Source organism: Lepidochelys olivacea (assembly GCF_965140295.1).
Source record: "Lepidochelys olivacea isolate rLepOli2 genome assembly, chromosome: 5".
In the NCBI taxonomy this organism is placed as follows: Eukaryota; Metazoa; Chordata; order Testudines; family Cheloniidae; genus Lepidochelys; species Lepidochelys olivacea.
The window spans coordinates 122,014,715-122,040,433 of record NC_140415.1 but is presented as its reverse complement, the minus strand read 5'-3'; the positions used below and the strand labels follow the sequence as shown (position 1 = coordinate 122,040,433).

At 42.3% G+C, this 25,719-nt stretch overlaps 1 protein-coding gene across 3 annotated transcripts in view; it reads left to right on the top strand.

Annotated features, from left to right (window-relative positions):
* PTBP3 (polypyrimidine tract binding protein 3) overlaps positions 1 to 25,719 on the top strand; it is a 119,062-nt gene that overhangs the window by 59,007 nt on the left and 34,336 nt on the right. For all 3 annotated transcript variants that reach the window (XM_084628912.1, XM_084628914.1, XM_084628913.1), the window contains 3 exons: positions 11,931 to 12,100; positions 13,502 to 13,648; positions 22,619 to 22,783. In XM_084628912.1, the coding sequence (XP_084485038.1) occupies positions 11,931 to 12,100; positions 13,502 to 13,648; positions 22,619 to 22,783 (482 nt within the window). The remainder of the gene's footprint in view (positions 1 to 11,930; positions 12,101 to 13,501; positions 13,649 to 22,618; positions 22,784 to 25,719) is intronic.

Sequence of the window (25,719 nt, the reverse complement as noted above, 5' to 3'; positions counted from 1 at the left end):
TGGGGATAAAAGTGGGCAAGATTGTATTGTGACAAATATACTGCATGCAGTTGCAATATATTTGGGGACCATTGTATTAACTTTATGAATATTATCTGTATTTTGATGCTATTAACTCCCCTTTATAAATGGTATCTATACATGTTATATGTATCTTTGTGAACTGGATATATTCTACTCTGTGAAGGAGGGTTATCTCCTTTCTTCCAGGAACTAAACCAGTGGGGGCAATTCTGGGACAGGTAAACAACTCCAGAAAAGTTCTACCCCTATGGAGAATTGCATAAACTGGTTCAGACCACGTCCCAGAAGCCCAGGAGAACAAAAAGATTTGTGATATAAAAGTCTGTGTTTAAACTGACTGTAGGCCTTAATTTTTTGATCCAATAAATGGACATGACCCTTTGACCAAGGGGAGCAATCCCTTCTCAAGGGCTGGAAGGATTTTGACTTACCACATTCTATATGTGGCAGGTGGGTGACTTCTGCTACATTTCGTATGCATGTAGGCCTTTTATTGTTTTCTCTGTATGGCTTTTACCTTAAAATAAGTGAACTTTACTTTGTGAAAGCTGTCTAATCACTTGTAAACCACTGTCTTAGACCCTGCGGGAAACAAGTAAAACTGTGGGTGCTGAACTAACTCAGACCTGCTAGGGTACTCACAGAAAATTGCAGGGGTGCTGCAAGACTGAAATACCGGTCTGGAGGAAGGAGGACATGAGTCTATGCCTAGACCGGTGACAGAGGTCTGAGACTTAAGAGGAGTGTTCCTTGAGCAGGCCACAGAGAAGGTTAGAGATGCAGTTGTCCCAAAACTGTATGTAGATTCTACAATAAGGCATATCTAGCTCACCATGTCAAGATACTTCTCAGACTTAATAGCTGAAAAAAGTGACAATTTCCGGTAACTTAGATCTTCGTATTAATGATGGAATAGGTGATAATTTTGTGGTTTAATACTTTTATGGTTGACTCTGACTTTTTAATCTGAAGTACTGCAAAACTCAGCTCTTAACTTTAGGAGGAAAATAATAGTTAAACAGTACATTAGTTTTTAGATCAATTTGAGGTCTGTGTTTAGATACATAATCTCTTTAAGCAGGAAAGAAAAGATAATTTAGCCATTTTAGTCACAATTTTACCCTGAATGAATGTTTTCTAATAGTTTTATTTGGTAAAAGTTTTTCTTTGAATCTTTGTCTACACAGATTAAGCTGTAGATGTATGCATTTTGTGCACATATGCCCAAAATCTTTTACTCAGAGTGTCTGAGGCCGTGTATGTACCTTGTACATCCTTGTACTTCATAGAATCATAGAAGATTAGAATCAGAAGAGACCTCAGGAGGTCATCTAGTCCAACCCGCTGCTCAAAGCAGGACCAACCCCAACTAACTCATCCCAGCCAGGGCTTTTGTCAAGTCAGGTCTTAAAAACCTCTATGGATAGAGATTCCACCACCTTCCTAGGTAACCCATTCCAGTGCTCCACCACCCTCCTAGTGAAATAGTTTTTCCTAATATCCAATCTAGACCTCCCCCATTGCAACTTAAGACCATTGCTCCTTGTTCTGTCATCTGCCACCACTGAGAACAGCCTAGCCTCATCCTCTTGGGAACCCCCCTTCAGGTAGTTGAAGGCTGCTATCAAATCCCCCCTCACTCTTTTCTTCTGTAGACTAAATAAGCGCAGTTCCCTCAGCCTCTCTTCATAAGTCCTGTCTCCAGCCCCCTAACCATTTTCATTACCCTCCGCTGGACTCTCTCCAATTTGTCCACATCCTTTCTGTAGTGGGGGACCCAAAACTGGATGCAGTACTCCAAATGTGGCCTCACTAGTGCCGAATAGAGGGGAATAATAGCTTCCCTCGATCTAGTGGTAATGGTCCTATTAATGCAGCCCAATATGCCATTAGCCTTCTTGGTGACAAGGGCACACTGTTGACTCATATCCCACTTCTCATCCCTTGGAATCCCCAGGTCCTTTTCTGCAGAACTGACGCTTATCCAGTCGGTCCCCAGCTTGTAGCAGTGCATGGGATTCGTCCATCCTAAGTGCAGGACTCTGCACTTGTCCTTGTTGAATCTCATCAGATTTCTTTTGGCCCAATGCTCCAATTTGTCTAGGTCACTCTGGACCCTATCCCGACCATCCAGTGTATCTGCCTCTCTCCCCATCTTAGTGTCATTCGCAAACTTGCTCAGGGTGCAGTCCATCCCATCATCCAGATCATTAATGAAGATGTTGAACAAAAGCAGCCCCAGGACCCAACCCCAGGGGCACTCCGCTTGATACTAGACTGCCAGCAGTCTAGACTACTAGACTAGACATTGAGCTGTTGATCGCTACCCATTGAGCCTGACGTCGTATCCAGCTTTCTGTCCATCTTATAGTCCATTCATCCAATTCATACTACTTTAACTTGCTGACAAGAATACTGTGGGAGACAGAATCAAAAGCTTTGCTAAAGTCAAGGTATATCATGTCCACCGCTTTCCCCATATCCACAGAAGGATAGAAGGCAATCAGGTTGGTCAGGCATGACTAGCTCTTGGTGAAATCATGATCACCTTCCTCTCCAAGTGCTTCAAAATGGATTCCTTGAGGACCGGCTCCATGATTTTTCCAGGGACTGAGATGAGGCTGATTGGTCTGCAGTTCCCCCGATTCTCCTTCTTCCCTTTTTAAAAGATGGGCACTATATTTGTCTTTTTACAGTCCTCCGGGACCTCCCCCAATCACCATGAGTTTTCAAAGATAATGGCCAATGGCTCTGCAATCACATCAGCCAACTCCCTCAGCACCCTCGGATGCGTTGCGTCCGGCCCCATGGACTTGTGCATATCCAGCTTTTATAAATAATCCTTAACATGTTCTTTCACCACTGAGGGCTGCTCATATCCTCCCCATACTGTGCTGTCCAGTGCAGCACTCTGGGAGCTCACCTTGTCTGTGAAGACCAAGGCCAAAAAGCATTGAGTACTTCAGCTTTTTCCACATCATCTGTCACTAGGTTGCCTCCCACATTCAGTAAGGGTCCCACACTTTCCCTGACCATCTTCTTGTTGCTAACATATCTGTAGAAACCTTTCTTGTTACCCTTCACATCCCTTGCTACTTGCAACTCCAGTTCTGCTTTGGCCTTCCTGTTTACATCCCTGTATGCTCAAGCAATATTTTTATTCTTCTCCCTAGTCATCAATCCAAGTTTCCACTTCTTGTAAGCTTCCTTTTTGTGTTTTTAAGCTCATTAAAGATTTTTCTCTTAAGCCAAGCTGGTTGCCTGCCATATTTGCTATTCTTTCTGCAAATTGGGATGGTTTGTTCCTGTGCCTTCAATAAGGCTTCTTTAAAATAACGGCCAGTTCTCCTGGACTCCTTTCCCCCTCATATTAGCCTCCCAGGGAATCCTGCCCATCTTTTCCCTGAGGGAGTCAGTCTCCTTTTCTGAAGTCCAGGGTCCGTATTCTGCTGCTCTCCTTTCTTCCTTTTGTCAGGATCCTGAACTCTACCATCTCATGGTCACTGCTGCTCAGGTTGCCACCCACTTCTACTTCCCCTATCAGTTCTTCCCTGTTTGTGAGCAGTAGTTCAAGAGGAGCATGGCCCCTAGTTGGTTCTTCCAGCACTTGCCCCAGTAAGTTGTCCCCAACACTCTCCAGAAGCTTCTGGGATTGTCTGTGCCCTGCTGTATTGCTCTCCTAGCAGATGTCAGGGTGATTGAATTCCCCCATGAGAACCAGGGCCTGTGATGTGGAAACTGCTGTTATCCAAAGAAAGCTTAGTCTACCTCCACCTCCTGGTCTGGTGATCTATAACAGATGCCACCACATCACCCTTGTTGCTCTCACCTCTAAACTTAATTCAAAGGCTCTCAGCAGGCTTTTCTCCAGTTTCATATTGGAGCTCTGAGCAATCATACCGCTCTCTTACATACAGTGCAACTACTCCACCTTTCCTCTCCAGCCTGTCCTTCCTGAACAGTTTATACCCGTCCATGACAGTGCTCCAGTCATGTGAGTTACTCCACCAAGTCTCTCTTATTCCAATCACATATAGTTCCTTGACTGTGCCAGGACTTCTAGTTCTTCCTGCTAGTTTCACAGGTTTCTTGCATTCGTGTACAGACACCTAAGATAACTAGCCGTTTGCCCTACTTTCTCACTATGAATCTGGAGGCCTCCCCTGTTGCACCCTCCTCCTTGTGTTTCCTCCCAGTAGCCCACTTCCCCATTTATCTCAGGGCTTAGGTCTCCATCTCCCGGCGAAACTAGTTTAAAGCCATCCTCACTAGGTTAGCAAGCCTGCCTGCAAAGACACTGTCAAGGCTGATTTCCCACTCTGGCACTTTGAGCGCAGAAGGTGGGGGCCCGCACGGATTCTAAAAATTAATACTGGCCACTTCAGGCTGGTACTGAACTCCCAAGGTTACAGCTTTTCTCTGACCTTGGATGGGTAGATGCTGCCACCACCCAAATGCAAAAAAAACCTTTTTATCCAGGAAGGCGCACTTGGGAATTCCTCCATGTGGTGTACCCTCAGGCCCTTTCACCCCCACTCTGGGGAAGAGCTGAGAAAGGAAAAAAGAAAAAAGGGAAATCAGCTGTTTCCACCAGCTAATTAAACATGTGCACAAACCTCTTAGGACACAAAAAACCCAATTCTGTTCTTAAAAAAGATAAACTGTATTAAAAACAAAGAGTAAATGCTTCTGGAACTTAGGCTATTGCTAGATTTAAAAAGAGCAAATATAATAATTAAGCATCAAGAATGGTTTTCTCGAGGTTCGGTTTAAAGGTTACAAACAAAACAAAAGAATTTGGGGTTAGCACAGAGGAGTCCTCAAGCCTTACAGAAATAAAAGAAATAAACCTAAACGCATCTTTCTAGACATTCCCTGAACTATTTACATATCTGGGGTTCCAGATAAATAGGTTCGAGGTATGATTTGATGATTTTTCATACCTGTTTTTTAAAGCTTGTTACAGCATTGCTGCTCTATGTCTCCTCTCTGGAGAACAACAGACAGAGAAAGGGAAAGTATTTTCCCAGTTTTAAAAAGTTCTAGCCCTCCCATTGGCTCTTTTGGTCAGATTCCCACTCCCTTTCTTTTACCTATGGGCATTTTTAACTCTTTATAGATAAAGCATGTAGAGAACAGCTCCTAACAGGGATTTTATAGCTACTGGCTGGCTGGCTGTCCATAAAAGGGAGTTCTTCTCCTCCCTCTCCCCCCCCCAATTTATCACAGATGCTCTTCCCTCTCTTTGTTAGGTGGATCCCATCTCCTCCTAGCAATCCTTCTTCCTGGAACAACATCCCATGGTCGAAGAATCCAAAACTTTCTGACACCACCAGCACAACCCTGCATTTACTTCCACAATTTGATGGTCCATACCTGGGCCTTTTCCTTCAACAGGGAGGATGGACGAGACACAACTTGTGCCTCAAACTCCTTTATCCCTCTTCCCAGAGCCACGTAGTCTGCAGTGACCTGCTCAAGGTCACTTCCTACAGTGAGGACACAGAGCAGTCCCATCTGCCACTCAGTTCTTTATCATTACCTGTGGTAGCAAATAAGAGCACACCATCTCCCCTGATTCCCCATAGTTATTACTTAGAGCTTATAGTTCGTTTTTTGTTAGTTTGTTAGTTTATAGTGTAGTTTTTGAAGTTTTACTTAAATCTGTTCCCTTTATTTAAAAAAAAAAAAAATCAAAAAGCCTTTTCTTTCTTTGGGTCTTTCCTCAGTACCAAGGAATGAGGTCCAGAGGTGGTGAGCAGGTCTCCGAGCTTTAAAATCTGCCCTTTTCGAAGAGAGAGCTCTGCCTGCCAGTGTTGCACATACAAAATGTTTATTTTGTTTAGGGAAGTCTCATATACCTGCGAAGTGTCATTTGTGATTCTTTTTGTAAGCACAGTGTGCACACAGGGCTCGTGATGTTGCTTTGAAGTAATATTGATGTAAAAGACAATGCATATTGTCTCTGAATCTGAGAATCCCCCTCAAAAGCAGTCTATTCCTGCTTCAAAACTAATTCCATTGCTCCAGCTATTAGACACATCACTCTGGGGCTCTAAGAGATTGTCTGACTCTGTGATCGCATGCTTCTATCAAGCACTCTGAGCTTTTCATCAGTCTTCCTTAGGTCAGTCAGTCAGTCTGGCTCCTGCTGCCTGAGGCAGGAAGGAGCAAAGATCTGCAGATGGGGCTTAGCACTGGCTACCATTGCTGATAATCACCTGAGAAGGCTAAAAGTGCTGACTTGTCTAAGCAGGCTCCTTTGAAATCACATTAGTACTGGGAGTCTTCATAGACTCCAGAATCACATTCTTCAGCTGCAGTGCTGCATCCTCTGTCTTTGGTAACCAACATCACTTCATCTGCACAATTAGCATGAGTGCCATATACCACAGATTCATCAGTACTGCACCCTGATAAGACCTCTACGACTTTCAGTTAATATACCAATGCCAATTGTTTGACTCCATTTGACACTCGTTCTTAAAAATGTTCAAGAGATCAAATAACCAGACTTAACCTAATATATTGGCTAAAGACAAATCAGTACAATATGAAAAGGAGACATACATAACCATCTTCAGTGAAGGGAATTCTTACAGTGTGTTCTCCTTTCACAGAAGGTATGCATTTCACCCAGTAGTATTTATAGTATGATTTGTACAAGTTACAAAACCGCTTAACCCACTAGTTTGCACCAGTTTAGTCCTGGCTTTGTCTTGTTCTTTCCCATATCTTGTTCTGAGTACTACATTTGAAGTGCTGATGACCCATGAAAGTACTCCCTAACTGTATTTTGTACAATGTTTTCATGAGTCTTTGCTTTGGCAAATTTCCTATTTTCTAATGCCAAAGCTGACTTCATCTTTGCAAAGTGTTGTGGGACACTTGACGTGGATAAACAGAATTGTGAGACAGGCATAATACATTCAGTGAACATAACTTCCCAACGCTGCTTATGCACATAATGCCTATTGGTGTGGTGTGTATTAAACCTAACATATTGGATAACCAGTACCATTGGTCATAATACAGTTGATGAACTATTATCTATAGTTAGTGAACAGATTGTTTCTGGTCATTCTCCTTCAAGATGTTAGAACTAGTAGTTTTTCTTCGATTGCTTGCTCATGTCCATTCAACTCGAGGTGTGTTTGCTCACCACATGCACTGGTGCTGGAAGTTTTTCCATCAGCAGTATCCGTAGGGGACTGGCTCCAGCACCCACTTGAGGGCGCACACATACTGTGGTATATAGGGCGCCGCTGGTTCCCCTTCCTCTCCCCCGCCCTTCCTTCTTGCCGCCAGTGACGGTGCTGAAACTGTTGCTGCTCATTTGTATGAACTAGATTCATTTATCCATGCCTTTTGAGAGCATTCTTGAGCCTGTCGTGGTCCTGTGGCAGACCACTGCATCTGTCTCCAACATCTATGTGGGCAAATTGCAGGTACTGAGTAACCCCCCACCCAACCCCAAGAGGTTGAGTACTTTTTTTTTTTTTTAACCCACCTGGTCTTTGGATCTTTTGATTGTGACTGCACCTCACAAAGTCTAAGATGCCACATTCCCTGAATCTACACCCACATATAAGGAGCCAAAGAAGGTAGATCTTCTATGAAGGAAAGTTTACTCCTCTGCTCGTTTGCAGATTCATATTGCCATCTATCAATCCTTGTTGGCTTGCAATGGGACAAGCTTCTGCAGGAGACCAAAAGTGAATTTAAGGTAGTGGCTATAGACTGGCAGTTGGTGGTGGACCCCATTCTGAGGGTCTGTACACCAAAGCGGAGAGAACAGCATTCTCTGAAGAACTTCTACCAGTATGTTCAGATTGTATTTGGTTGATAAACCTACCTGCCCTAAAGGAGACAGATGTAATCTTGCATATGTCATGTAACTACAAGCTGCCCAATGTACTGAGCCAAACTCTCAGTTAGATTTTTGGATGAGTTTACATGTGAGAAATTGCTGAGAATTTTTCTTTACATTGTATGGAGTGAGTAGAGGTGAGAATGCTTTGCCTCAGTTGATCCTGAGGTCATCTATATTTTCCACACAACAGTATTTAGATTTTTAAAGGGCCATGATTCATACATTTCCACTATTTAGAGCCATTCTTTGCCTGGGACTTGATTGCTGTACTCCTATGTTTAATGGACCCTCTGTTTGAACCCATGATATGTTCACTATATCACCCCTTTTGTTAAAATAGCACTTTTGGTAGCTATTACCTTGGCTCACAGGATTAGCGAAATTCAGGCTTTGATGGCAAGCCTTCTGTATTATGTTTTTCAGAAGGACAGGGTTGAATTCAAGCCACATCCAAAATGGTTACCAAAAATGGTTTTGTATTTTCACATCAATCAATTTATGTACTTACTGTCCCATCCCCGCCCCCAAAGCTTTTAAATCTCCTGTGGAGGCTAAACTCCACACTCTAGACTTTCTTAAGGCTATGTCCTTTTGTCTTGATAGAGCAAAGCCATTTAACCAATCATCCAAACTTTGTGGCTTTGGATAAGTCTAAGGAGCAGGCTGTTTCCTCAGACTCTAAATGAGTTAAACTACATTAAGATATCCTGCTCATTAAATAACTCTCTTCCCCCCTCAAGTTAGGGTACGCTCTGCTAGGGCTCCGACATCTGTAGCTTGCTTTTGGGGGAAATCCCTATTTCTGAGTTCTGTAGTATGGCCACTTGAAGTTTAGTTTGTATATTTACCAATCACTACTCCATTGTGTCAGTTTCTAGGTTAGAATCCCAGTTTGGAAGGACTGTCCTACAATAGTTATTTAGATAGAAATCCTATCACCCACCTACTTGAGAGGTAATTGCTAGTTACACACCTACAATGGGATCCCTCTGGATGACTCCTCAGAGTCTACATACTTTACAGTAACCAGTTTTTCTTGATGCCTTTGTCCTTGTGGATCCCATAACTCTCCTTTCTTCTTCACTAATATGGAGTTCTTACCTGGATTTCTGTTTTGGTGAAAGAACTGAATGGTAAAGAGTGCTGTGGCACCTTATAGACTAACAGACGTACTGGAGCATAAGCTTTCGAGGGTGAATACCCACTTCGTCAGATGTATGGAGTGGAAATTTCCAGAGGCAGGTATAAATATGCAAGCAAGAATCAGGCTAGGGATAATGAGGTTAGTTCAATCAGGGAGGATGAGGCCCTCTTCTAGCAGTTGAGGTGTGAACACCAAGGGAGGAGAAACTGCTTTTTGTAGTTGGCTAGCCATTCACAGTCTTTGTTTAATCCTGAGCTGATGGTGTCAAATTTGCAAATGAACTGAAGCTCAGCAGGGTCTCTTTGAAGTCTGGTCCTGAAGTTGTTTTGCTGTAGGATGGCTACCTTTTAGATCTGCTGTCCAGTGAGGTTGAAGTGTTCTCCTGCATTCCTAATATCTGATTTGTGTTTATTTATCCTTTTACGTAGGGACTGTCCAATTTGGCCGATGTACATAGCAGAGGGGCATTGCTGGCACATGATGGCGTATATTACATTGGTGGACGTGCAGGTGAATGAACCGGTGATGGTGTGGCTGATCTGGTTAGGTCCTGTGATGGTGTCGCTAGTGTAGATATGTGGGCAGAGTTGGCATTGAGGTTTGTTGCATGGATTGGTTCCTGAGTTAGAGTTACTATGGTGCGGTGTGTAGTTGCTGGTGAGAGTATGCTTCAGGTTGGCAGGTTGTCTGTAGGCAAGGACTGGCCTGCCTCCCAAGGCCTGTGAAATTGAGGGATCATTGTCCAGGATAGGTTGTAGATCACTGATGTTGTGTTAGAGAGGTTTTAGCTGAGGACTGTATGTGATGGCCAGTGGAGTTCTGTTGGTTTCTTTCTTGGGCTAGTTTTGTAGCAGGAGGCTTCTGGGTACACGTCTGGCTCTGTTGATCTGTTTCCTTATTTCCTCATGTGGGTATTGTAGTTTTGAGAATGCTTGGTGAAGATCTTGTAGGTGTTGGTCTCTGTCTGAGGGGTTGGAGAAAATGCTGTTGTACCTCAGCGCTTGGCTGTAGACAATGGATCGTGTGGTGTGTCTGCGATGGAAGCTGGAGGCATGAAGGTAGGCATAGCAGTTGGTGGGTTTTCGGTATTGGGTGGTGTTAACATGACGGTCACTTATTTGCACCGTGGTGTCTAGGAAGTGGACCTCCCATGTACATTGGTCCAGGCTTAGGTTGATGGTGGGGTGGAAGCCATTGAAATTGTGGTGGAATTCTTTCAGGATTTCCTTCCCATGGGTCCAGATGATGAAGATGTCATCAATGTAGTGTAGGTAGAGAAGGGGCGTGAGTAGACGAGAGCTGAGGAAGCGTTGTTCCAGGTCAGCCATAAAAATGTTAGCATATTGTGGGGCCATGCAGGTGCCCATAGCGGTGCAACTGGTCTGGAGGTATATATTGTCACCAAGTTTGAAATAATTGTGCGTGAGGATAAAGTCACAGAACTTGGCAACCAGTTGTGCTGTGGCATCATCAGGGATACTGTTCCTGACAGCTTGTATTCCATCTGCGTGTGGGATGTTTGTGTAGAGAGCCTCTTCATCCATGGTGGCTAGGATGGTGTTTTCTGGAAGATCACTGAATGGTGTTTGCTTCGCCCTTAATACCCTTGATGAGGGGGAGGGGGCTAAGGTGTGCAAGGTGCATACACAGCCCCAGCATATACTGGTGGCTAAAATATTTCAGGCTTGTGCACACCTGCAGTGGGATCCTTGTGGACAAAACATCTTGAACTCCAGTTACAGTAACCTTGAAAAACTTTATTGAATGAAATTTAAATATTTTTGGAGTCGGTTGTACTAAATGCTAAGGTTATGTATTACTGTGGGCTGTGATTGAATGTAACCTCTCTAGGGAGGATATATGATGTGAACCCTGGGAATTGTTATGAACTTCAGAGGGACTGATTTGAGCAATGCGCCAAACAAGAATGAATTTTGGGGACAACCTGTGTCAAGTGATTTGTCTGGAGAATCTCTGCTCAAGAGAGGGGACAGCTGGGAACCAGAAACCTAAAAGTACGTGCCTTTGGTAGACCATATAGGGGGAATATAGGTACAGTTGCCCTCAACTGTGAGTGACAATATGGGAAAAAAGTTTTGTAGTTACAGCTTCTTCCTTCAGATTACAATGTGGTAGAGTCTGGTTCCTTATTATGCAACAGGATATAATTAAAAGCACAAAAAATATACTTTGCCTGCTATTCATAAGACATCCGGAGGTTTCTGATAAGAACTTTCTAACCTATGTGTCACTTAGATGGAAACTGTTAACTTAAAAATTACTCTTCTGAAATTTTATCTAGTTGTAACACAAGATTCGAGAATAAAATGTTTCTCATTTATAGGTGCATTTGACCACACTTTCTATATAGTCAGTTTCCTGTTTTTTTAACTCATGAATATGAGGGAGAATATTTTAAAAGTTTATTTATATTCGTACCCACAGTTTAACTAGTTGCTTTAGTCACACTGGACCCTCCCTACCATAATGATTTTACAATCAAGGAATATGAGCAACAGAAAAAGGGTGATGGAGAAGAATAGAACAGAGAGTACATTTTTATTTTATCACCTATCTCCAACTGCCTTTCAATGTATGATTAGTTGGTTAACTTCTTGTACATGACATGGTACACATGGACCTTGAAGAGGGACTTGGAGGAGAGGGTCACGGCCTGGTGGCTCTAAAACAACACAGGTTTGCAGAGGAAATCGTGAGCAGATGTATTTTTTTAAACTACTTTTGATGGTCTTAATTGAGTAGATTGTCTCTCTTTTACTATTGATAACTACAGATGGTGATCACCTTTAATACTAGTAAAGGAAATAATCTGACTACTTTTTCAGAATTATACATTTTGTAGTAATTGTTCTTTCTCTGATATTCTAGCTAATGGGAATGACAATAAGAAATTTAAAGGAGACAGATCTCCCTGCTCCCCTTCTCGTGTCCTTCATCTTCGTAAAATTCCAAATGATGTCACTGAAGCAGAGGTCATTTCATTAGGTCTCCCTTTTGGCAAAGTAACCAATCTCTTGATGTTGAAAGGAAAAAGTCAGGTATGTAGTTATTTGCATAAGTAAAATACAAGAGAACACTACTTATATACAAGTTAACCTCTTTGATATTGCATTTGCCTGAAATTTTGTAGGGCCAATTATTGTTTTATAGATTATTCAGGACTTTAGCACATCAGTTTTAAAACATTTTTAAATGATGTGATGATATTGATCATAAAATCTGTGTAAATGCCCAACGTAATAAAATGCCATTCTTTATATTATTGGAAGAGATGAAATGAATAGTCCTGTTACTTAATGTTCAGCCTGCTGAGTAATGCTTTTTATTGTCTGTCTTGTACAAAATACTTGTACAGAGGTAAAGAACTACATAGATGCTGACAGCTGTTCTCAAACTTCCTGCTGAGGATAGAGAACTATGGTTACCTACATTTTATTTTTTATTTAAAGAAAAACGTAACTGTTTTTTGCTTAACTAAGTAAACATAAGCTTTACCCTGAATAAACAGTGAAATCTTTATTTTTTAAATAAACCCTAGTGTTTTAGGCATTTCTTTTGGTGATGTCATTTGACACTAACTAGCTTGCAGTTTGTGCACCATCATACTGCTTAACTGAGTACATATATTCTCATGTTTGGATGATTGGGTAGTTGGGGACAGCACAGTTCCAGGAAGGTATGAAACTCATTACCAGGGTGCTGTAGTCACTAAAGTTCAATATAACTATCCCTGCCACATGTTTGTGCTTGCAAGACAGTGGGAATATAAGTGTCCCCAACCATCAGTATATTACTCTTCTGGTTGATGTGATGCATTCATTTTATGTCACAACCACCATGATGTGGAGTAAAGTAAGATTGTTTTTTCAACATGCTTGATTTTGCAAAGTTTGATATTATATACCAAATAACAAATTCTTGCAAAATAGTGATACAAAAATTTACTTGTCGTTGTGCCTTTTGGCATTCTGCAGGCCCTAATGAAGTTCTGTGGTAGGTATGGTGACATCAGCGTGGTAAACATTGAGCATTATGTAAAAAAACAACAACCCGTTAATGTGAAATGAGTAGCAATTCTGAATTTGGGACCTAAAAAGCGATAGAGGAAACTTTACGTCTTCCATTGGGTGTTGAGAGCATTCCATACATCATATGTTTAGTGCCTCTATGGAAACCTGATCTGGTTGTGGGCTCTTTTACCATAATAGAAATTTAAAAAGGATTTGCAGGTTAACTCTAAAGTAATTGCAAGTCTCAAAAGTATTTTGAAAAATATAAATCATAAATAGTATTTTGTCTCTAAATACTGAGCAAATCACATGTGTACTTTTAGTTCACATGAGTTTTTCAGATGAGGTGGATTTGGTGGATAAATGATTCTTCAGTATGTTATGCAAACAAAAAAAATTGAAAATTGCAATATTTCTGTTGATTTTTAGGCTTTCTTGGAAATGGCTTCCGAAGAAGCTGCCGTTACTATGGTGAACTACTACACTCCTGTTACGCCTCACCTCCGCAGTCAGCCTGTTTATATTCAGTATTCCAATCACAGAGAACTAAAGACTGACAATCTGCCAAATCAGGCTGTAAGTATAATACATGTAAAAAATGAATACAGTTGTACATTAGTGAACATTAAATTAATGAACTGCTATCTGTTGATGTAAAATGAGTAGTCAGCTTTGACAGAATATTGCTCCATTCAATCATAAATTAGATTGTAAGCTCTCTTAGGCAGGGACTTGTCATCTTTCATGTCTGTAAATTGCTGTTGCACATTAAAAGCTCTTTATATAAAAAAGGCAATTACAGGTCAGAGAGCTTAACTTCAGGACCAAGCAAAATGGGTGAAACTGTAGTAAAGAACAAGAAGTATGTGGACAAGATACTCCTGGGGGGGATTCTGTGCCAAACAGTTAAAAATTCTGCGCCAAAATTTTAAAAATTCTGCAAATATTGTGTCTCAAAATAATGCATTATAATCACACCAGTTTCAATTGTTTTGGTAAGTTATTTTAAACTGCAATACAAAAGAAAGTTACAATAACTATTCAGCATTTCCTAAACACATGAAAGTTAAGTTACAAATACTTGGTAACTAAAACCCTCCATTCCAGTTATAATTCTATATTTTCATTTAAATTACATTACAGAACACCAAACAGCACCAAATTTTTTTTAAAAAATTGGAATTTCACACATAAAAGTCATAGAGTTTTGCTAATCATTGTCCTAGACCAGGCTGGGTACTTTGATAAGTGCTTGGTTCTGATTGTCCTGACATTTTATTGACTGCTTGATAATTCTTTGTTTTATTCGCCAACAAAGCCTTTTTTTTTTCTTTTTTTTTTAATGGATAAGTAAAAATCTAACCCCATTGTGCAACTTTGGCACAGGGATAAAGTGAGAAAGCACATAGATGTTCCTAATAAATTCCATTACTGTCATTTATAAAGCTTTACATCACTCCGGCAATTTAGGGGCCTTAAAACTTTACAGCTTTTATGTTCTTGGGGGAATTGACTGAGAATGGGAGTAGTTAACTAGCAATAGGATCATTAACAATGTTACTGTGCAGACAAGCTGCTACATTTCTGTCTCCAGAGAGTGAGATCAATTAACCAGCAACATTTACTTTAGCTTTTGTAAAAAACCAAAACAAACAAACAAAAAAACAAAAAAAACCATTATTTTAGTTAACTTAAAAACAATTTTCAGTAACATGATACTAATTTAATTAACTGTTTTTTCAATTATCAGGAAGTTACAAACATCTTACTAGGCAGGCAGGCTGGTACATTTTTGCCTCAGGGACAGAGCCTTCCTCCTGCAAAAAGACCTACCCTCCTCCACATCCCTCAAGCTGTGAAGCGAGAGGGACGGATTCTCTCTCGCTTGTTGGCCGTCCCCACACCCTGACGTCTCCCCCGCAGGCACTCAGGCCCAGTCCCCATCCCCCCCCCCACACCCATTGATTTGCATCTTTGAGGCTGCTCCAGACGCAGATTTCTTTTGTTTTTTTTCTGTGTGGGGGGCACAGAAATATGCAGGCCATATGAATTCTGCTTCCCTGCAGGGGTGCAGAATTCTTTCAGGAGTAACAAGAGTAATCTAATGGGGCGGAGGGTGAGAAAACCTGGATTTGTGCTGGAAGTGGCCCAACTTGATGATCACTTTTAGATAAGCTATTACCAGCAGGACAGTGGGGTGGGAGGAGGTATTGTTTCATGGTCTCTGTGTGTATATAATGTCTTCTGCAGTTTCCACGGTATGCATCCGATGAAGTGAGCTGTAGCTCACGAAAGCTCATGCTCAAATAAATTGGTTAGTCTCTAAGGTGCCACAAGTACTCCTTTTCTTTTTGCTAATGGGTATAGTAAACTTGGACTTTCAGAAATCCTTTGACAGGGTCCCTCACCAAAGGCTTTTAAGCAAACTAAGCAATCATGGGATAAGAGGGAAGGTCCTCTCCTGGATCAGTAACTGTGTAAAAGATAGGAAACAAAACATAGGAATAAATGGTCAGTGTTCACAATCAAGAGAGTTAAGTAGCAGGGTCCCCCAAGGATCTGTACTGAGACCAGTGCTGTTCATCATATTCATAAATTATTTGGAAAAAGAGATGTTCAGTGAGGTGGCAAATTTGCAGATGATACAAAATTACTCAAACATCAAGTTCAGAGCTGACTTTGAAAAGTTACAAAGGGATCTAATTAAACTGGATGACTGGCAACAAAATGGCAGATGAAATTCAGTGTTAAGTGCAAAGAAGTGTACATTGGAAAAAGTGATCCCAACTATACATACAAAATTATGGGGTCTGAATGAGCTGCTTGGAGTCTTTGTGGATAGTTCCCTGAAAACATCCACTCAGTCGGCAGCAGTAGTCAAAAAAAGATGATAAAGTTAGGAACCATTAGGAAAGAGATAATAAAATAGAAAATATAATGCTACTATATAAATCCGCGATGTCTCCACACCTTGAAGACGGTATGGAGTTCTGGTCACCCCATCTCAAAAAAGGTTTATTAGAATTATGAAAGGTACAGAGAAGGCCAACAAAAATTATTAGGGTATAGAACAGCTTCCATATGAGGAAAGATTAAAAAGACTGGGTTTATTCAGCTTAGGAAAGAGACGACTAAGGAAGATATGATAGAGGTTTATAAAATCATGGATGGGATAGAGAAAGTGAATAGGGAAATTTTATTTATGCCCTTCATGTAACACAAGAACTAGGGGTCACTTGATGAAATTAATAGGCAGCAGGTTTAAAACAAACAAAAGGAAGTACTTCACACAACACACAGTCAACCTGTGGAATTCGTTGTCATGGGATGTTGTGAAGGCCAAAAGTAGAACTGGGTTCAAAAAAGAATTAGATAAGTTCCTGGAAGATAGGTTCATCAATGGCTGGATCACTTGAAATTTCCCTGTTCAGTTAATTCTCTCTTAAGCATCTGACACTGGCCACTGTTAGAAGGTAGGTTAATGGTTTACTATGGGGCTGACAAATTCTGCAGTGGCTTCTCATTCTGAGTTGGATAGTGTCAGGGGCTGCTGTAACAGCAGTTTACCCTGCTTATATAGAGGAGCCAGCAGAAAAGGCAATGGCTAGCTCTATCAGCTAATTGTGTGCTAGTTTTTCCCAGTGTGAGAAAAGGAGGAGTAAACTGTACGTGGGAACCCTTGAAATATTTCAGGCAGGCTGCTTCTGTTCTCTTCTTTTACAGCTGCTCAGTGAACAATTCTTTAACTCTAGTATTTTTTCAAAGGATCTCATGAAGCTCCCCAGTCTAGAGATAGGAATAGAGTCTCTTGCCAAGACATTCATTCACCTTGAACTTTTCTTTTTACATAAAGACCAGATAAACTCTGGCTGCTCTTTGAAAGAATGTAGTATGGCCTTTCAGATACCTGTCTCCTCTTTCTACTTTCCTGGATAGGCTATCATAGTGAGTCAGTTTAGAATGAAGGGGTCAAATCAATCCCATGTAAATGCTCCCATGCAGCTTTCTGTATTTGATATGTTAATCTGTGCCATGAACTTCACCACCAAACTAGTGTCTGTAGATCAGGTAGCAACTCTGTTTAAAAACCTGGAAAGATGACTAGATAAAAACTCCCCTCTAATTTTCTCATGTTCATTTTGGAAGAACCTGTGATACAGCAGCTTTTGGGGGGGAAAGGAGGACAAAATATTTCTCCAGGAGAGAGGTTTCTAGAGACTTCATTAAATGTTTGGCAGTGTGACTGGAGAATAGATTTCTGCTATGGAACATGGTAAGGGATAGGCCAGTTAGGAGACTCATCTTCTCTCTGAGCCTCCCTCTGACTACCAGCTTAATCACCTCCGTGATGGACTTTCAGATCAGTATTAGGGATTAATATCTTTATTTCTGGGACCTTTGTACTCATATGGTGGCAGAGAAGCGTTCTGGAGACTTTCAGGGACTGATGCTCTCGCACACATTAAACCTCACAAAGGGAGAAGGTTCCACCTTTGCCTGTGTCCTCCAGCTCCCTTAATCGCCGAGGCATGCCTTGAGATCATTCGCCTGTCTAGTATATTGGGGTTGTCTAGCAATTTACAGCATGAAATACAATTCTGCAAGAGGGGCATTGCTGGCACATATCACATTGGCAATGCCCCTCTGCCATGTACATTGGCCAGACCAGACAGTCTCTATGCAAAAGAATAAATGGACACAAATCAGACATCAAGAATTGTAACATTCAAAAACCAGTAGGAGAACACTTCAATCTCCCTGGACACTCAATAACAGACATAAAAGTGGCGATTCTTCAACAAAAAAAACTTCAAAAACAGACTCCAATGAGAAACTGCAGAACTGGAATTAATTTGCAAACTGGACACCATCAAATTAGGCCTGAATAAAGACTGGGAGTGGACAGGTCACTAAAAAAAGTAATTTTCCCTTCTGCTGATACTCTCACCTTCTTGTCAACTGTTGGAAATTGGCATCCACCTTGATTGCATTGGCCTCATTAGCACTACAAAAGTAATTTTCCTCCTCCTCCCTTCTTGTGAACTGTTGAGAATAGGCCACTTCCACCTTAATTGAGTTAGCCTCATTAGCACTGACCCCTACTTGGTAAGGCAACTCCCATCTTTTCACGTGCTGTAATATTTATACTGTTTTCTGTATTTTCCACTTCACGCATCTGATGAAGTGGGTTTTAGCCCACGAAAGCTTATGCCCAAATAAATTTGCTAGTCTCTAAGATGCCACAAGGACTCCTCATTGTTTTTGCTGATGCAGACTAACACGGCTACCACTCTGAAACCTGTCACTTACAGTTCAGTATCAGAATTAAAAATTTTAATTTACAACAGTGGTTCTCTCATTGTCATACCGGGGATTGCTTCTTTGGCACAGTCTTTTATGGACCATGTTTTGTTGTAGAGTCTCTCTGTCCCAATTCCACCCTTTTTCTGTGGCAAATATATAATGCCTGGTCAGATGACAGTAATATTTACAACAGAATTAGGAGATGAGATGAAAATGAACTCCAGTGTGGTGGGTAAGACACTTAGTTTATTCTCTTCTTCTCACCTTTTGTCAATACCATCTCATTTTGCATTTGTATTGTTTTTTTCCCTGTTCAGGGATGTAGGTCTAGGCATTTTAGTTCAGATTCTCTCTTTCCACTGCCTGTAACTGTCATATAGCCTTGGTAAAGCTCCCTCTGCTGGAGCGTCACCAGGCTGCTATGTTTGTGACCACCACACTGGGGCACTTTAAACTGTGCGCTCTTAAGCTTCCTTTGGTCTGAGTCAGTTGCAGTACTCTCTCTTTCCTTGGTCTCTGGCGTGCTTTCTAGGCACAGGCTTTCTTGTTATCCTTCACAGAAATGGGACCTGACAGACAGCTGCTCTCTAGGCCTACCAGGATTAGTGGAGACCCCCCAGTACTTTAAGCCCACCCTTTCCCAACATTCAGACCTTTTTGAGGGCTCTGGGTTTGCAGTTCACTTCTTCAGGGACATGCAGATCAATTACACTTTACTTTAGTTACTTTCTCAGCTGGTCCTGCAGTTCAAAAGACCCTTTTCTATGAAAGCATGCCCCTCTCTCTCTTCTGCCCAAGCTTGTGTGTGGGAGCAGTAAAAGTGGCTGTTAAAATTTGAGTTCTCCCTGAGCCCCTCAAGATCTGTGGCTTTTAAGACTCAATATTAACACCTCGCTTCTTTGTTCCCCTATTTGGGGATTTTCCACTTTCCAGGCCAAGCTTTAATGGTGAAGTGTAATCACATCAACTACAGCAAATGTAATTTATTGACACTCTCTCCACTTGGAACATCAAGAACCGACCGCTGGAAGGCGATCGTCACTAAGGTTCAGCTCCTAACAAGGACCTTGTTACACGCCTTGCTGGATGCGGCTGATATTGCAGTCTGCTCTGTTTCTACAGTGATTGTCGTGCATCAAGGGTCATGGCTACAAAGGTGAAGGTTCTCTCTCCTCTTCCCCTCTTCCCCCCCCCGTGGCGGGGGGGTGTTCAAACCACTGTAGAGGACCTTCCTTTTGACATACGTAAGCTCTTCAATGAGTCTAGTGATTAGTCCTTGCCACACCCTCAAGGGTTCAAGGTCCAAACTGCTCACTTGGGATCTGCACACGTGTGCAAAAGAGTTTAGTGGGTCACAGATGGCTCAGAGATCCTGCCCAGTCTAATTCTGTACCTTCCATTGGTCTACTGAGCCACCCAAGAAGAGATCTAGGTATCAGAAAAGTAATCCATCTTCTGTATTGATTGCTACTACCCAGCCTTCCTTTGCTGATCATCAATTTTGATGTTTTCGGTCAAGGATCTGGAACAGCCCCAACTTCAGATTCTTTCAGATCTCAAGCTACTTTCATGGCACTGTTTAAAAGCATGTACCAGTTGCAGAAATTTGCAGAGCTGCCATTTAGGCTTTCATTCATACTGTTTCCAAACATTATACTTCAGTGTATGCCTCTAGAGAAGATGTGCTTCACAGCACTGGAATTCTGACATCAGTCTTAGAATCTTCTCCAAAGCTTCTGCTGTCTTCAGGAAATACTGCTTGGGAGTCACCTGAAGTGGCACACCCAAAGGGATGTTGTGTGAAAAAGGAGAGGTTGCCTATCTTGTACAGTAACGGGAGTTCTTTGAAATGTTTGACCCTATGGGTGTTGCTCCACTATCTAACCTCCATCCCCACTGCTTCAGAGTCTTGTCTTGTGAGAGTTTGTGGAGGAGAAGGAACTGAGGGGTAGTTCATCCACATGGCTGTATATCTTCTCGGTATGGGGTATGAGGATGCCTAGAACACAGGCACAGGCCAATCAGGCACTGCTGCCAAAATTCTGCAATCAAAGGTGTATGGACTACATGTGCACCTGAAGTGAAGTGCTCACAGGGACAAACATCTTGAACTCCAATTACTGTATGACGTAGGTAACCTCTCCTTTCCCATATCACTATTAAATCCACAGACTGCTTTCATATCCCATCTCAGTACTGACAGTACCCATGGCAAGAAGACCCCAGTGTCCTGCTACGACACAACATACCCAGTTCTGTGTTGAAATGCACCTGTAGGTACAGATGCACCTCTTTCCTTTGACAACACACATGGGGGGACTCAGACCCAGATTTCTTCATAGCACAGTCACAGCTCTGTAATGTGCTTTAGACAAATTCCCATATCTCTTCATATCACAATCACAGCTCTTCCAAGCTGTTCCAGCTTATTCCTCCACCATTTAATATGCTCACCTAACACCGAGAATGCAGCTGGAGTACATGCAGATAATTCCCAGTAGCTGTTCCCAGCTTTTAAGATTATTAAAATTGTGTGGACATTTACCTTAATTCTGTATTTCCTGGTTTTCAGAAGTGTGAATTTTGCCAAACTTGCTGTTCTGGAAGGGCCCACACTATCACTGGGCATCTTTAACCCTGCATTAATGAACCTTTTTGCCATTTAATTTTCCTGAACTGAAGTTTCTTATCTCTTGCCTTTGAATTTCAATGTAGAGGATCTGGTAGAGGGGTTTGGAGTAACTGGTTCCGCTTATGCCTGCATTCACAGTTCATAGTATCAGTGTCCCAGGATGAGTCTTTTGAGGGAATTGGGGCTCAGCTTCACCCTGTGCTTTCCAGGTGAGAGGAATAAGTGCTAGAAGTCACATGGTAGAAAGCTGAGAGGAGGCCTGGTGGGATATAAAGCGCAAAATGAGATTAGGAAGCAGTGGGGCTCTCCTTAGCTTCCAGGCAGACAGCCTGAGTATGCAACCCTGCAGGGAGCAGGCTGAGAAGGCTGGAAGTCAGTATGGTGGAGGAAGGCTCCAGCAAAAGGGAGTAAAAAAGCAGGTGACCTGGGGAGCCAAGAGGGAGTAGATACACTCCTGTAGGAGACCCCAGGTCAGGAGAAAGGGCATGATTTATAGTTTGAAGTTTTTGAAAAATATAACTCGATTCCTGAAGAATAGGGATTGAAATCCTGACTCTGTTGGAAATGGTTTTGATGCACTGGCTGGTGAGTTGGTCCACTGGCTTGCAGTCGTCTTAAAGTTGCTCCGGAGAGTGAGTTGCAACATACCTCAGGAATGTGAAAGGGTACAGAATAGCAGGCTGAGGCCAGGTATATCCAAAGTACACGTGATTGTGGATAAATAGAACTCATGTTCCTAATCAAACCTACAGCAATCTGGCTAACAGTTCTGTCTTCAGAAGACTGACTTCCTCTCCATATGTGTGAAGTTAATAAAGGGAAAAGCAAACACCACATCAAGTAAACATTTTAATTAACAATCAAAATGCATAATCTTATACAGTTTTAGATGTGTGTTTGTGTGATGCATGATTTTTGCAGAATACACCATTAAAGTAAAATGGACCAGCGGAGTCCCACTGCTCAACAGTAGACCAGTTCTATCCTTTATTGGGTCTACATGGTAGTGGTAACACAGTAGTATCATAATAAGCTTTTATATAATGCTTCTCATCCATAGATCTCAAATAGCTTTACAAAGAAAGGTAGGTATCCTTATTACCATTTTACAGATAATGGAACTAAGGCAGAGGGGTGAAATGAGTTGGTGATACAGCAGGTTGGTGGTAGTGCAGTGAGTCCCAGTCCAGTGCACTATTTGCTTGTTGGAACAGGACCGACGCAGCTTGGCTCCTGTTGTGTGTTGAAAGTCTCATCCTAGGTCTTTGGGGCTTTCAGCTCATTTAAAAATAGAGTTGTAAAAATGAGGCTTTATTAGTCCAACGCATCATCATAAATAAAGTGAGGAACACGATGAATATTGAAGGTAGTCTGCCATTTTTTTTGTTGCTGTATATTGTGTGTGCAAGTACTGTACGGAATACTTCCTCCAAATAACTTGACTGTACTCCTTACCTAAAGTTATCCATTGGAGTCTTGTGTGAATATTTTCTAAATATAAGTACAATATAAGTCTGTATAACTTAAACTGATAAACAACATTTTTACATATTTTATTTGCATGATAATTGTTTATGTAAGTTAACTCTTGTCTTCCTCCTCTTTCTCAGAGAACCCAAGCTGCATTGCAAGCAGTGAATGCTGTGCAGTCTGGAGCCCTAGCTCTTACAGGCGCTCCTGCTACTGAGGGTGGACTCCTTCCAGGTCAAAGCTCTGTTCTCCGAATTATTGTTGAAAACCTTTTCTACCCTGTCACTTTGGAAGTGCTGTATCAGGTAACGAGGTGTGGGGAGAGGAAGCAAATGGTTATTAAATACTATCTATAATGCTAGTGTAAATCCAGTACCTCTTTGTCTAGAAATTGTACTTCGGATGTTCAACGTGTGTGAGGATTGCCACTTCAAGATGAACTGTAGTCAATTATTATAGTGCCATGTTTGAGTGGATTTAATTCAAAATGACAAATGTATTCTTTGTTCTTACTAGTGACACTCGCTCTTCCATGCCTTCTTTTGATCCTCCTGCTTCTTTGAGTAAGGACTTTTAAACAGCATGTTGAGGAAGAAACATCAAAACTGTCATGCTTTATTGTTAACTTTTATGCCAGTTTTTTCGGTAGCTCATTCCTGGGCATACAGTTGCTCCTAAGAATTTGTTATGTAAATATTCTGTTTCATTATCATTTTTTGGACGGTCAGACTGACATAATTTTATTTTAGTTGTAATATTTACCTATAAATAACCTAATTTATATGGATTTGAAGGAAGTGTGTGTTCTAGAGACTGTATACTTAGCTCCTGGGCAAGGGGAAGTGCTTTATCACCAGCAACCCCCTGATTAATTTTAAGATGCATGATGAAAAGACTGTAATAGAGATTGCTGTTCTGTCCTTTACTAGAAAGATGATCGCTGTAGTGTAGGAACCATAAGCTTGGGATGCCTAAAACTAGGCAAGTAGTTAGGGTTATCAGTCATAGATAAGGCTACGTGTTAGTCACAAGTATTTTTAGTAAAAGTCACGGACAGGTCATGGGCCCTAAACAAAAATTCACAGCCCGTGACCTGTCCATGACTTGTGCTAAAAATACCCACCCTGACTAAAACTTGGGCGGGGGGCTGTGGGTGCTTGGGGGGGGTGTGTGTCCAGGGGCAGTGTGTGTGCTGGAGGAGGTGGCCTGTGACCCCTGCTGGTACTGGAGGAGTGGCGGGGGGAGGGTTTGGCAGGGGTGGCAGGGGCTTCCTACCCGGTTCTGTGTCATTGCAGCTTCTAGGCAGCCAGGGCAGGGGCTGCACTTCTCCTGCCACAAGCACCAGCTGCTGCAGCTCCCATTGGCAGGGAACTGCAGCCAATGGGAGCTGCGGGGCCAGGGCCTACAGGCAGCGCAGACACCTTCTGCTGCTTAGGAGCTGCTGGGGTGCCATGCCGGTGGGAGCTGGGGAGTCCCCCCTCGCCCCCCCAAGTTAAGCACCCCCAGCACTCCACAGCCCCCTTTCCCTTGGCCTGAGCCCCTCCCACACACCCAAACTGCTGCTGCTGTCTCAGGAGCTAACTGGCTCGGGCAGTCAGGGGCTTGGACTAGATGACCTCCTGAGCTCTCTTCCAACCCTGATATTCCATGAAGGCCCTGCATAACTCTGCTCACACTTGGATCTAGTGTTTTGTTGCATTCCTCCTTGCTGTTCATGTTCTTCCAACAACATTCCCTTTCCTTCTTCCACTCCCCTTTCTGCTGTCTCGCATTCAGTGTTGTATGCATGGATATTCTCCAATTCCAGTGTGCTCCTTACATTCTTCTTCTTCAGATCCTTTTTTATTATTTTTTTATGTTACTGTAGCACCGAGAAGCACCAGTCAGCAACCAGGACCCATTATACTAAGCTCTGTACAAACACAGAACAAAAAGATGGTCCCTGTCCCAAGGAGCTTACGACATAAGTATAAGACAAGAGACAACAAATTAAAGAGTGAAGTGGAGGGGGGGGAGCTTGTGTCCAATTTCTCCTTTTACTGAGTCTTATAGTGGATCTTCTGTCTTTCTATGTCTTCTATGTAAGCTATCAGAGGCAGAGATATCGTCTTGAACACAGTGATTACTCTTGACAAATAAAAAATTATATAGCATTTTGAGCTTCATATCTCATGGACAATGATTTTTGTGGTTTCAAAAATAAAACGTGGATACATGAGCTGTTTAGAAGAGATCTTCCGTTACTGAACCTGTAGGATTCATCCAGCTTTGTACCTAGTACTTCGAGCTGTCATAGAATCATAGGAATTTAGGGTTGGAAGAGACCTTGGGAAGTCATCTAGTCCAACCCCGTGCTCAAAGCAGGACCAACCGCAACTAAATTATCCAAGCCAGGGCTTTGTCAAGCCAGGCCTTAGAGGTTTTTAAGGATGGAGATTCTACCACCTCCCTAGGTAACCCATTCCAGTACATTATCACCCTCCTAGTGAAAGTGTTTCCTAATATCCAACTGAGACCTCCCCCACTGCAAATTGAGACCATTGCTCCTCGTTCTGTCATCTGCCACCACTGAGAAAAGCCTAGCTCCATCCTCTTGGGAACCCCCCTTCAGGAGTTGAAGGCTGTTATCAAATCCCCCCTCATTCTTCTCTTCTGCAGACTAAACAAGCCCAGTTCCCTCAGCCTCTCCTCATAAGTCTTGTGCCCCAGCCCCCTGATTATTTTTGTTGCCCTCCACTGGACTCTCTCCAATTTGTCCACATCCTTTCTGTAGTGGGGGACCCAAAACTGGACGCAATACTCCAAATGTGGCCTCACTAGTGCCAAATAGAGGGGAATAATAGCTTCCCTCAATCTGCTGGCAGTGCTCCTACTAATGCTGTCCAATATGTCGTTAGCCTTCTTGTCAACAAGGGCACACTGCTGACTTATATCCAGCTTCTTATCCACTGTAATCCCCAGGTCCTTTTCTGCAGAACTGCTGCTTAGCCAGTCGGTTCCCAGCCTGTAGCAGTACATGGGATTCTTCCTTCCTAAGTGCAGAACTCTGCACTTGTCCTTGTTGAACCTCATCAAACTTCTTTTGGCCCAATCCTCCAATTTGTCTAGGTCACTCTGGACCCTATCCCTACCCTCCAGCGTATCTGCCTCTCCCCCCAACTTAGTGTGATATGCGAACTTGGTGAGGGTGCAGTCCATTCCATCATCCTCAAAGACAGCTTGTGAATCCCTGCTCTCAACT